This window comes from Silurus aristotelis (assembly GCF_946808225.1).
Source record: "Silurus aristotelis genome assembly, chromosome: 3".
NCBI lineage: Eukaryota > Metazoa > Chordata > Actinopteri > Siluriformes > Siluridae > Silurus > Silurus aristotelis.
The window spans coordinates 15,075,819-15,089,765 of NC_139576.1; the positions used below are offsets into that span (position 1 = coordinate 15,075,819).

The 13,947-nt window shown below is 39.0% G+C and overlaps 1 protein-coding gene and 1 long non-coding RNA gene across 2 annotated transcripts in view; one reads left to right on the forward strand and one right to left on the reverse strand.

The window, feature by feature from the left end:
• slc49a4 (solute carrier family 49 member 4) overlaps positions 1-13,514 on the forward strand; it is a 46,070-nt gene extending 32,556 nt beyond the window's left edge. Inside the window, exons 7-9 of the mRNA XM_083535879.1 lie at positions 1,028-1,155; positions 3,806-3,988; positions 11,514-13,514. Coding sequence (XP_083392005.1) covers positions 1,028-1,155; positions 3,806-3,988; positions 11,514-11,629 — 427 coding nt within the window. The 3' untranslated portion in view covers positions 11,630-13,514. The remainder of the gene's footprint in view (positions 1-1,027; positions 1,156-3,805; positions 3,989-11,513) is intronic.
• On the reverse strand, positions 2,314-3,862 carry LOC310723164. Its single transcript, XR_014532603.1, has 2 exons — positions 3,688-3,862; positions 2,314-3,469 (listed from the first exon to the last, which is right to left on the reverse strand). It is a non-coding gene; the product is annotated as an uncharacterized lncRNA (long non-coding RNA).
• Positions 13,515-13,947: the final 433 nt, after the last annotated feature.

A 13,947-nucleotide genomic window follows, 5' to 3' on the forward strand; every position in this document is an offset into this window, starting at 1 on the left:
CGGAGCACAGTGGGTGATGACTGCGCATTTTAATTGATTCAGCTCCAGAGGTGCTTTTAATAGATTGTCCGTTTAAAAGACAAGTCCTTGTTCTTTGACATGCCAGAATTAATCTGAACAGCTGAGCAATTAGTATGTGGTGCAGTGCAGCACAGAACATGCTGAGACACTTGATGAAACTGTCCTGCAACTTTTAATTGTCCTACGACCGCTTTTGTAAGGAGAAACACAGTACTGTTATTAAAAGGAAACACCCAATGCCATCCGTCAAAAGGTGGCCCATTACCAACCAAGTGTTTAATCAATGGTAAGCTGAACCTAAAACTTTAGTTTAGAGGAGAAATTACCATGCCTGGACTTCACTAAATAATTAGCCCTTTGCTGTATTATTTTGTTTTTGATTGTTATTTCTCGTATGACATAATGTGTCTTTTATCATTCTAATGCATCACGATAGACTTCTCATAATCATGCAGAATATCAGGATTTGTACAGTAATCCTAGTCAAAGAGGGCACATATTTAGCTTTCACATTATTCTTTACAATGGTGCCACATCATGCCTTTTGTAAGTGTGTGCTGTTCAATAACTTCCCCAAGCATCTGTTGGGTCTTTATTTTTTAATTAAACTTGCAATTTTTCACTTATATGCGTGTGCTCTGCCATGTTTATTCCTGCAGGATGGCTTTTCTATTAGTCTGTTATGATTTTACTTCATATTAAATTATTTTTTTTGCACACCAGGTTTCTGCAATGTCCTGGAGACACCTATATCCAAAAATGATAAGAGGTGCCAATTAAAACTTGTGAATAGGAGATGTGGAGGGAGGATTTGGCCTATTCTGACAAAATTTTTACCTGAAGGCTTTTGTGTGTGTTTGTAGTTTGAGTAAATTTTTGCAAGTGTCCCTTTGGCAGTGCTACCAGATATAACATCTCCTGGAAAATCTGTATTTGCTGAGAACCACAAAAAAAAGATAAAATGCCTCTTTTACTGTTCTAATTTTAAGTCTTGTTTCTGTTGCAGGTTTGCTGACTCAATCCGAGGAATGCTGAAGCTGATTGCGGTGTTGATGCTGGCTGGAGCATCACTGGCAGCCACTTGGTTCACACTCACCTGCCTGACCAGACTCACTCACCTGCCCTCCAATAAAGGTATCCTGGAACTAAAATACCCTCCATTTGCAGTTTTGTGTGGAGGCATAAAAGTGGCAAAGAGCAGTGAATGCATACTGTGGAGGGAGCACTGAAAGAACTATGCCAGAGTAGTTCATTATGTCCAGCTCGGTGAAGTGAGGACTGGGGCTCCACACAAGCAGGTCTTCTATAAACACATGGCCTTCAGATCAGCCAGTTAAACATAGACATCAATAATCATCTCTGGCTTGGCACCTGCTTCTGTATTGCCACTCTCACAGAGATATTGACACACCACTCTGAGCTAACTGGGTTTCCTCCATCTGGCAGACATGTACACACACCACATATGAACCCTGAGGGCTAAGGTTTAAGTTATCACTAAAACAATAAACTTCTGTGTTTCTGATTTTAAACACTATTTGGTATTTCAAGTATCATTAAATATCCTAAGGTTTATGCATAGGAGCCCCAGAACAATGGAGAAACAATCAGGGAAGGGTTTGCATTTTCATGGTACGTGTGTTCACATCCACAGGTTTCATGACCTATCACTGACATTTTCATGTGTAGAAAGTCTCACTTTTATTTTCTTAGATTTATGCATGTTTGTTAAATCAAGATGCTGCATAAGTCAGAAAGCGACTTGCTATACTCTTACCAACCACCTTAATAGGCACCTGTACCCCCACTTATTTAAGCTGGTATCCATTCGCCGAATCTTGTAGCAGCAGTTTAATGCATGGAATTATGCTGGTAAAGGTCAGGAGCTTCAGTTAACGGCAAGAATCAGAATGGGGCAGTGGCGGGCAAAACCACTGACTTACATTTAAATGTGTTTTTGTCCATGAATATTTTTTTAAATTATTCCCATTGTCTATCGTCTTCAATTCATAGTGTCTAGGAGCAGCGCGCCCGAGTGCTTGTATACATTAGTGTTTCTAGCCAATCAGATTTCAGCCGTTACATTACGTCTTGTTGTTAGGCCAGCACCTGAGCACTTTTTTTTTTTAACCATAAACTCAGTGTTGCTTGAAGCTGTTGCTGTAACCAATCAGATGATGTGATTTGGTCCCTCCAAGGCCCCTTTGCAGGACACGTCAACACTTTCACGTTCTTTGATTGGATGGCCAGAGTTGGTGCTATCAATCTGCATCTGCTGCAAACTGCACAAGCTCAAACATATTCCTGAGGGTTTAATAGCTGTTTTTTTCTTTTCATTCCACAATGGCTGACAGAGGAGAGCAAATTGATTTGGTCGCAGATACACTTACAAGGACATTTACAGGACAGAGTTTAAAAAGAAAGTATAACATTATTGGAAAAGGCCAGTCAAAACAGTTATTAAGCTTTTTAATGAACCATTTATACTGTAATTTTTTCCTGTAGAATTTGCACAAAAACACATTTCCCAACAAATTTAAAATCCCCAGAAAAACTTAAAAAAAAAAAAATTAATAAAATAAACAGTGATGCACGAAAAACTCGGGGTCATTTTATAAGGCTATTATTAATGCTTCTGCAGTACTGCAGTAAAAGGAGACTTGTTGAATTGTGTTCATTAAGTTTCATGCCTTAGAAATCGCATTAATTCTCACTGCATGAGACACGTCTCTCTGATGCATCGCTCTGTAATATAAATTTCTATATTCTATAGGTCTATAGGCTTTCAATAGGTTTCTATAACCATAACGTCATAATGATGGTATTAAGAGGTGTATTGACTCATGTAGAACAGCATTGCATAGGTATAGGTGTGAAATGCACACCCACCACTGGATGAGGAAATATTGTGACCTCAGTGTCTTTGGCCAAAAGCATGGCTTTTGATGCAGGCTTGGATTTCCAATTTTTTCCATCTGCCTAGTTACGGTGAATGTTTGCTTTTTTGTAGCATCAGATTACTCAGGTTTTGCTTATATACCATCTGCTTTAAAGTCAGAAAGGTTGTTCAATCTGTGATGCTTTTCTGCACACCATGGATATTTGAAGACCTGGACTTCCTGCCAGCTCAGAGCAGTCTGTCAGTTCTTAAAAATCTCTTCTTAGCAAGGGTTTTCTCTCCACAGAACTGCCACTCCTTGAATGTTTTTTTACTGTTGTTGTTTCCCCACCATTTTTTTTTAACTCTAAAGATTTTTGTATATGAAAACTGCAGGAGACCAACAGATTTTAAAATACTCAAACCAAACGGTCTGACAACAACAACCATGCCATGTTCAAAAGTCACAAAAATCACACTTTTCCCCACATTCTGAGGTGTACAGGTGTACTGTATGTATAAGCAATACCGAATATCGCATTAGATCAAGTTACACGTTTTTACAGTTTACTATGATCAAACTCTTGATGTCACCCAAATGAGGATGGGTTCCTCTCAAGGTTTCTTCCTCATTACATCTAAGGGAGTTTTTCCTTGCCACAGTCGCCACGGCTGCTCATCAGGGATAAATGCACACCATTCACCTTGACTGTTGATTTCTGTAAAGCTGCTTTGAGACAATGTCTGTTGTGAAAAGCGCTATAGAAATAAACTTGACTTGACTTGACTAATGATTTGGTGATGTTTACATTTTGCAAGTTATGTTCATTTTTAAATGATTTTTAATGGGTTGTTTCGGACTTGGGCATGGTAAGCCTGATAATAAAATAATTCTCGCTTTTTCAGCCACACTTTATGCCTCCTGTATCCTGATTGGCATCTTCATCAACAGCAGCATTCCCATCTTCTTCGAACTTTTCATTGAGACAGTTTACCCTGTACCAGAGGGCATCACCTGCGGCGTGGTCACCTTCCTCAGCAATCTCTTCACTGGACTGCTCCTTTTCTTTCTCACCTTCTACTTCACAGGTAAATGAATACACACATGGTAGGATTAACTCCAAAGATTAGCTGTCATTTGGATGTTTCAGAGCACAACAATTTTTTTTTTCTTCTTTTCAGGCCACAGGTTGTGTCAGTTTTAAATATGAACTTCAGCTTGTTATATGGTTTCCTGACAGCACTGCTTAACTCATTATGCAAATCAGACATACAAGAAAGCGTGGGATTAACTTTCAGCAGGCAACATTAACATTCTAGACTTCAGTGATAGTAGAAGCAGTCCACAGGAATAAAATTAGCAAAGCTGATTTAACAGGCTCCCAGTGTTCTGGCATACAGTGTGTCCAGAAAGTATTCACAGCAATTCACTTTTTCCACATTTTTGTGAAAAAATTATTTTCCTCAAAATTCTACAAACAATACCCCATAATGACAACGTAAAATAAGGTTGGTTTTTTTTATTTTTTTTTATTTTTGCAAATTAATAAAAAATTAAAAACAAAATAAATCACATGTATATAAGTATTCACAGCCTTTGCCATGACACTCAAAATTGAGCTTAGGTGCATCCTGTTTCCACTGATCATCTTGAGATGTTTCTACAACTTAATTGGAGTAAATTCAGACATGATTTGGAAAGGCACACACCTGTCTATATAAGGTACCACAGTTAACAGTGTATTTCAGAGCACAAACCAAACCATGAAGTTCAAGGAATTGTCTGTAGACCTGGGGACAGGTACAGACAAATATCTGCAGCATTTAAGGTCCCACTGAGCACAGTGGCCTCCATCATCCATAAATGGAAGAAGCTTGGAACCACTAAGACATTTCCTTGAGCGGGCCGCCCAGCCAAACTGCGCTTCAGGGAAGAAGTGCCTTAGTCAGGGAGGTGACCAAGAACTTGATGGTTACTCCAGTGTTTCTCTGTGGAGAGAGGAAAACCTTCCAGAAGAACAACCATTTCAGCAGCATGCCACCAATCAAGCTTGTATGGTTGAGTGTCCAGATGGAATCCATTTCTCAGTAAAAGGCACGACAGCCCACCTGGAGTTTGCCAAAAGACACCTGGAGGACTCTCAGACTATGAAAAACAGAGATTGAACTCTTTGGCCTGAATGCTAAGCGTCATGTTTGGTGGAAACCTGGCCAATACCATCCCTATAGTGAAACATGGTGGTGGCAGCATCATGCTGTGGGTATGTTTTTCAGTGGCAGGATCTGGAAGACCAGTCAGGATCGAGGGAAAGATGAATGCAGCAATGTACAACGACATCCTTGTGCTCCAGAGCGCTCTGGACTCTGGCTCTGGCTCTGTGAATGTCCTTGAGTGGCCCAGTCAGAGCCCAGACTTGAACTCGATCGAACATTGCAGGAGAGATCTGAAAATGGCTGTGCACCAACGCTCCCCATCCAACCTGATGGAGCTCCTGTAAAGAATAATGGGAGAAACTGCACAAAAAAATAGGTTTACTAGGCTTGTAGCATCATTCTCAAAAACATTGGGGATGTAATTAGTGCTAAATGTGCATCAAAAAAGTATCGAGCAAAGGCTGTGAATACATATGTACATGTGATTTATTTTTTTTAATATATTTTATCCTTTATATATATATATATATATATATATATATATACATTTGCAAAGATTTTAAACAAACTTATTTCACATTATCATTATGGGGTAGTGTTTGTAGAATTTTGAGGAACCTGAAGCAGAGAAAGAAAGCATGTCTAGCTGTCTTTAAGCTTTCTTTTTTCATTATCATGTCATGGCTTCTCTAATCAGACCAGAAAGGGGAAAATGAATCTAAGAACCAATTTTCATTCTCAATGACTTGCCTTCATGTAAATAATCTTTTTTTTTTTTTAGAGCATATGATTGATTGTCTAAGCTACATGTTTAGAAAGCTAAAGTAGCTCAACTTCAGCTGTTTTTTTCTTTTCATATTATTTACATTATCAGCCATAGTAATGTAACATAGCTCAGTTTGATCTTAAATACTTTACTGGGTCAACATCTGGACTGCAATCTGCCAGCTGATGGCTGTAGACAAATGTATTTGTTTGTGGTGGGATTTACTGATCCACTATTGATTATACTGGATGGATATACTGAACTATATTGGCCCGAAATGCTGCATCCAGATCAGGTCTGACACATTTTCCATTCTGATTAACTGCCATATTTTATATCAGGAATGTGTGTGATGTTGACAGACCGTGTTGGGCGTGAATGCGTAAAGCAAGTTATTCTAATGAATCACACCTGACACCAACAACCCTTTAATAATGTTTAATATAACAACAGTTTATATCAGCTTTTGATCGGAATCAGAAATTGATCAGAGCTCTTATGCTGGCATCCTACTAAAAGTGTAGAAAAAAAAATTAAAATTAGATTGGTCGCACACTGCCTCTGTCTGTCTCCTGAATGGTGATTATCCCCCAGCATGAGGTTATACTCATGGGAAAGTCAATCAGGTGAGGTGATGAAAAATGGGATGAGGGATTGACAGGGATCCTCATGCGTAAATAGAATCTACCTGCTGAATATTGATGAAACACTCTCAGATATATTCCTCGTGGTAAGCAGATGGGTAAGTGAGAGCTCGGTGATAGCCATATATCTCAGCTCCGTTTCATCTTTCCTTGCAGCTGGAATTGGCTGCTCACAAGAGTTAGACACAGGCACCTTGATAAATAACAAGCCATGTGCTATGAAATCCTAGTCTGTGGACAGTACTAGTGCTTCCTAAAAGACATGTGAAAGATGGCAGATGCTCATGCATATACATTAACATTGGTAACACACTGTGTTTGGGATTGTTTCTAATATCTACTGATACCTGTTGAGGTTGATGATAATCTGTGAATTATGATGTTCCTGAAACGACATGTTTCAAGCAGACCCCATCACACAGTGCTGTTTGTCCTGTCAGCACTGAGATCCATCAAATGGATTGTGTGGGTCTGTGACTAAGGACCTGTTGGATTCATATGAGGAAGTGGGGTAATGGATTTCCTCATGCAGCTTTTGCCGTTCTGTTGATCATCCACAAAAGATCAAAACATAACCAGAGAGATTAGCATAGCTCAGCTTTTCTAATCTGATTCTGTTATCAGTTCCAAAAAAGGCTCTCTGACTGTACCTGTGGACCTGACTGAATCCAGATCTTTAAACTTTAAAGTGTACTGTTTTATTTTAGAGGTGGGAGGGATTTATAGCTCAGTTGGTCTAGTCACTGGTGTCTAAGCCAAAGTATCTTGTGCATTACCTCTTGTTTCATCAGAAACCTCATGCAGGTTGTTTTTCTCAACTGTCAAAGTGTTTCTATTCTTTTTTCTTTTGAAAGTGTGCTGTCTGTCATCCAAAGATTTTGGTTAGATCACTCTCGGGATACCAAATGTGATTCATAAAGTTTCTGTCTTAAATACTCACCAGCACGTTCACAGAAAGTACAGTCTTTATTCAGAGCTTATGCATGCGTAGCGCAGCTTTTGATTTGTTTATACACTTTCCCTGAATGAAGGATTAATGCTTGTTTAGAATGATAGATGGATTTGCAGTTATCAGAAGCTAGTAATTGGTGAGTAAACATTAATTTGAAAGTCTTTGTTAGAAAGTAGATCAATTGCAATAGATTGTTGATTAGCATAATCTCCATAAGAAATTTCCCTCCGAGTTCCCTAAATTAAAGACCAAGGTGGCACCAAGTGTAACTTCTCTTTTCTGCAGAAACATTGATAAACCCTTGCTTATTATTTATTCTGTTCTACTGTTTGTCTGTTAATTAATCAGTTGTATTCATCTTGCTGTTCATGCAGATGAGGAGGAAGTGCTAAACATCATCAGTCTAGAGTTTTTAATCCTCCCTTCATGTTGCAGAATACTTACTTTGTGTTTAAGTCCAGCTGGAAGCTCTGTGGCACCACCTGTCAACTACTCACAAGCCCACACGGATCCTTTCCCTAGTGGTTTTGCTCCAAATCACACTCCCTGCTCCCGCTGTTGTTGCTAGTGTGAGTCACACACAGTATGCAAATGCTGGAGAATTTCCCACCGTTCAGTAAAAATGACGAAGCTCCTCAAATGATTAAACCAGAAATCCAGACAGCAGGACACGTGCCATTTTTACACATTCACCTTGAGAGTAAAAGGATGAAAAGTTGTTTGCACGTTTGATTCCACCGCTTTGTGCTCGCCAGTGTGGGTGGAATACAAAGCGAAACGCTGCCGCGTCTGTCTCTGTGAAGAATCCAGGTTACCGAGGTCATCCTGTTTTCCTGTTTTGCTGAATGCATTATTAGCTGTTATCTTTGTGTAAACGGCTGACATATTTTTATGAAGAAATTCTCTGCCTCAGAATAGGGATTTTAGAACTTTTGGGATTGAAGCTCGGCTGAAGATCGTGCCACGTATCGCAAACGTTTATACATAAAGAGGCACAGAGATTGTATTGTCTGTTGAGGAATGCAAAAACATAATCACAGCTGTGTATTTTAGCTCCATGTCAATTCCTCACATAGAATCAACCACTTGAGTCTACTAATAATTAGACCAGCTATCAGCCACATGCAGCTCTACAGCATTTGAATGCATAAAGCTTAGCAGATAGAAGCTGTCAGTCTGAGCGCTCAGTGGGCTACGATTAGAAATAATTACAGCAGTAAGAGGTACGTATCAGAGTCAAACACCGTTGGTGGTAAAGGCTTATGTTTCCTGTGTCCACTCTCATGTCCTTCTTCTTCATAACTTACAAGTTGTCTCTTCTCTCCGGCCCTGTCAGTGTGTCAGATCGGCCCTAGACGCTGAGAGAACATCTTAACCTAAATCGGTGCCTTAGTAACACCATCTCTGCACGTTCGACACCAGGTACAATGTGACTAGAGGGAAAAGAATAAAACATAACAACGCCGCCGTGTAAGTGACAGATGGGGAAATAATTGCGGTGCTGTGATTGCTAGGGAGGCAGATCTATGTGTTATTAGTGGGGACAGATCCAAAATGAAAGGTTCAACTGTTGCGTTTTTTTTTTTTTTTTTTTTTTTTTTTTTAAGAGCACCGATTTCCATTAGCACGGGAAGGCTGGATGTAGACCGCTTCTGGGCTGTTCGAGGTTCTATGAACATCTGATTGGATTACTCGAGTGTGAGTGGGGCGATATGCTCGCTCATTAGCATTCGCTGTGACCATCCTGCCGCTAATGTTGTCTCTCTCCGTTTTAAATTGATGAGACCAGGGCAGGCGTGTGGCTCAGATAAAACGGCTAGGTAAACACAACTCCATTAACCTGCCGCCACAACCCGGTGCTGTCGAAGTTCTAGTGAGGCCTGATTAATGAGCAGGCGTTTGCAGAGGAGCTCCTCTGTACCATTCTGAACGTCTCGTCTCCCTTTTCGGGCGCACATCACCTCTATGTTTTTTTTTTTTTCTTGCTGATATGGACTGTGCTCCAAACCCAAATCATATCATTTGCTCAGAATGGGCTCAGCAGCCAACCCAGCATGGATTTCACCTTCTACCATCGATTACAGCTCTTTCTTCAGGGGCAATTGATCAACCCGTTATCTGGTTTCACAAAGCCGTCAAATTAAAACCTGCCCTTCTATTGAATTAAGAGGTGCTCTCTCCCTTGTCCTAAGGGTCTTTGAGTTGGAGCTGGTTTGTGATATATTTAGTCCAGATCTTTATCAGACAGAAGCAGACACTGCAAGGTGCTCAGTGTCTGTGAAAATGTTTGCCTTCACTTTGCAGATGCTGTTTAATTTATTCTCAATAAAGCTAAGGCAGAGGCTTGGCAGCAGACCTCTTTTAATTCTCATATATTTAAATAAAAGACCTAATAGCTTTTAATTAGAATGTGCATTATTCCTGTATGAGCGCCTGCATAATTAACACTCCTAATTTACTCTCATAATGCAGGCTTCATCTATCACTAATAGAGTGCGTGTATAACACCTTTAAAGCTGTTTATTTAATTTTATCGGCTTCTCGTTGTTATCTATAGCTTCTGTGGTTAAAATACTAGACTTCAACGTAATGAATATTCCTTTAGGAGTTTTCTGAATTTATTTTCTTTTTGTTGAGTCACATTAGAAAGATGGGATATACAATGTAAAAATCAGTAATAATCTATATTCGCAACACGCTTTATCTTATTTACAACAACTAAAGTGACTTATTTTATGCTTTCTCTTTTTTATTACATTTTTTTGTCTGAGTGACCATAATCCAAATTGCATAAAAAAAAAAATAAATAATTCCCAGTAGAATGCCTCTTTTGTCTACCTCGTTTTATTTTTTTGTTCTATTTAGTGTGAGGTGACATTTAGTGTGAGGTGAAATATGTAGTGAAGTGTGAGTAGTGAAAAGTTAAAGGTGAGCGTATTGATCAGCTGAAAAAGGATTGTATACTATGAGTAATTATATTGTGTAAAGGATCTGTTAAACAATACAGACAGATGTGCACAATATAATTGACTTATTTGCAGAGAGCAAAGCAGCGAAACAAAGCTTTGTGCTGCAGTGAATGAGTTGCTGCCAGTGTGAATTGAAAAGCCTGACCAGCACAATAAATAAAGATAGCAGCTCAATTTTTAGAAGGATTCGTTTTCATGGTCCGCCGATGGACTCCGTTTGATATAAAACGTATCCGAAGGAGTTTTTCTCACCACCCGATGCAGGAACATTCTTCCGAGATCTGCACACCCCATTCAGGAAAACAAAGTAAGACTATAAAAACTATAAATGTGGGAAAAAGTAATTAAAAAAACAGCTTTAAGGGGAATTACATGATCCATGACCGCACATCAGCAGATTTGCAAGGTTATGCCTCTAGCACTAACCATGGTACAAAAACACATTTTCCTCACACAATCCTCAGGTTTTTTGGGGGGTTTATTTTTGCCTTTGTATTTAAAGCTTCTTACTATCTGACTTTTAAACCACTTGTGAGTGTGTTGGTGTCTGCTAAATGCTTTTCTAATATTGTGGTAATAAAATAAGCTGTGCAGTCAGTACATGTAGACGATATGTGGCTAATGGTGTATTTTTGTATTAAATATGCTAGTCAGGAAATCTTAGTTTTGTTTAAAATCCAAAAACAATGAACTTCAATATGTTTTGTCAAATCCTTTCTTGCATTTATCTTCAAATCTAGTCATCTTGAATTTTCTTGAATCTGCTTCGGTGTCCCAAAAACCTTCGATTGTCCCACCCCAAGAATTAAATAGGCTTATAGGTAGCTCTTTCAAAAGGTGCCTTGAAAAGAGAGTCATTTCCGTTGGAAAAAAAAGAAATAAGGCTTTCATCATAGAAAAGGAAAAAAAAATCTCATTAAATGAGAACTGCATCTGTAAATTATGCCGTTTTTTGTTTTGTCTGCACGATGACCTTATCTCTCTCTCTCTCTCTCTCTCTCTCTCTCTCTCTCTCTCTCTCTCTCTCTCTCTCTCTCTCTCTCTCTCTCTCTCTCTCTCTCTCTCTCTCTCTCTCTCTCTCTCTCTCTCTCTCTCTCTCTCTCTCTCTCTCTCTCTCTCTGTGTTTTAGATCTTTCCTGGTTGAACTGGTGTCTTACAGGTTCCTGCCTCTTCAGCCTGCTCCTCATTCTTTTCTTCAGGGAATCATATGACCGTCTCTATCTGGACGTTTTTGTATCTGTCTGAAAGGGTTTGTAGCATCAGGAAAAGGACTGAGCTCTGCTGGCACCTACTTGCACGCACAAGACTGGAAGTGTCATTTTAAAGAGAAAGTCAAATGTTTCGTAGTTGCCAGTGCTTTGTGATGGCATTGTGAGCAAGAAATGAAGCCAGCACCATACATATGATTTTTTTTTTTAAAGGTGTACTTAATATTTTGTGCATTTTAAATGTTCCTTTTACTTGAACTGATGTGTTGATGTACGTTCATCAGTGGTGTCGATACTAATGAAGGAGTTTACGGATATCTCTTGGAAGGCCTGCAGTTTACTTGGAGTTTTCAGGATAAATGTGAGCTCGCTCAATCATCTGTTCCCAAAAGGCTTATTAGTAGTTTATTATTCATAACCATGATGTAAACCGTGAAGGAAGAAATACTGTACACACTCTGTGACAGTGCCAATCACTCATGAAGTAACCTACATGTTATTCTCTGTCTTTATTTACCTTATTGTTATGCAAATAATGATTCCTGGGTCTTGTTCAAATCCTTCAGGGTGGAAACTATATCCCTGTTTTAAAGCATGTGATTAGACAGGGATCCTTGTGTGTAGTTTGTGTAAAGTAAATTTTTTTTCAGGTCTTTCTTTGGAACATGTGGCTTCTGTCCCAGAACAGACTCACGCATGTGTAAGAAGTGCCATCATGTTCATGTGCATACACATATTGTTTGACAGCTGCTCCAAAAACAATGTACAATATAGTCAATATAGACATTTAGGGTTGTTTTTTTTTTTTTTTTTTTAGTTAAATGAAGTGTGTCATACTGTAAATCCAAGCATGTGACAAATGATTTAATATAATTTATGATGAAGGATTTAATGTAATTTTTGCAGCAGGTTTTAATTTATGAGTCACCCAAACGGTTTATATGTTTAAGGGATTATATGTTTGTTTTAAGTACTTGACATTAGTCATTGCCGTAAACGTAAAGAAGGGACACTATATTTTTTAAAAATGGACCTGTGGAAAACATTGACTAATGCAGTGTGAAGACTTATGATCATTTTTGCATAATGCTGACTCTTAACTTTCCTCTATCATTAATGAGCAGTTATGGATCATCTCTTAGTGTAGTATTTCATCTTCACCATGTATTAGACTCTGTGTTGTTGACCGTGTAGCTGCAGGTCCACTCACTGCCTCGCCCTTTATTTCTTTTTTTTAACTCCATTTCCCACTGAGCTCTTGTTTTGAAAACAAACTTTCAGGGGATTTTTTTAAACGCCTTCTGTAGAGTGTAATTAGGTTCATAAAATCCCAGGGCTTCAGATTAAAGCAAGTCTCCAAAGAAACTGTCTTTCAGAGGGGATACAAAAACTAACTTTAGAAAATCATCAGAGAGACACAGCTGATGGATCCGTGGATTTTTTTTCGGGGGCTTAAACAGGACCTTAAACACTGTCTGTAACAGCCATTGAAGGAAATTGTAGGTGACAACTCGGCAAGCATGAGGTGAAATAACTTTTGTCTTTCGTCCTCTGTGTGTGTTGAGGCTTTTTTTTTTCTACACACCCCCATGCCTACTCACAGAGTGGTGCCTTGGAGGATTATGGGAAGGTACAGCTCTGTAGCTCTTTTTCCTGAATGTGATTTTCTCTCTTTTTATGTACTAAAGGGTTGTGTCTTAATCCACTGTTCAAGTGTTGCCTTAATTAACAACGACCTGTGCAATTGATCCCCCTTTCTCTTTGCTCAACGGTATATCCGACACAACTTGTGTACTGTTTCTCATTTTAAAGCTAATAAGAAGAATTTTTAGCGATTAAGATGTTCTTGTCTTTGTGACAGATTCTGTGTATGTATGTGATTTTCAGCACCTTATTAATAAATCATTATGAAGGAAGCCTCATTTTTCGATCTCCATGGTACTGACACGGCGATGTGTGCAGATGGAAAGGTTTAGAGTTTGTTCTCAGATTGATGAGGAAATTGTGTAATATATGTGCACCACAATGACAGCACTGGCACATGTCATAATAAAAGCTCACAGGCTGCTTGCTCACTTCTTAAAAAAAAAAAAAGAAAGAAAGAAAGAAAAAACATTCTCTTGGTTCCCCTGAAGTGAAAACTTCTGGGTAATATGTGAGCTCACGATACTGGAGCCTGTATGAACTCCATGACTTTTTCCACCCACTACAGGATGGAGATATCAAGGATGACATCAGGATTGTGTTGTAGGCTCTGGAGACTGTGAGCGTGCTGAAGTGCTCTGCACAATGTTCTGGGCTCCATCTAATAGGGCTGGAATTAATGTTATTGTGCGCGATTCCTTACTTGTTTCT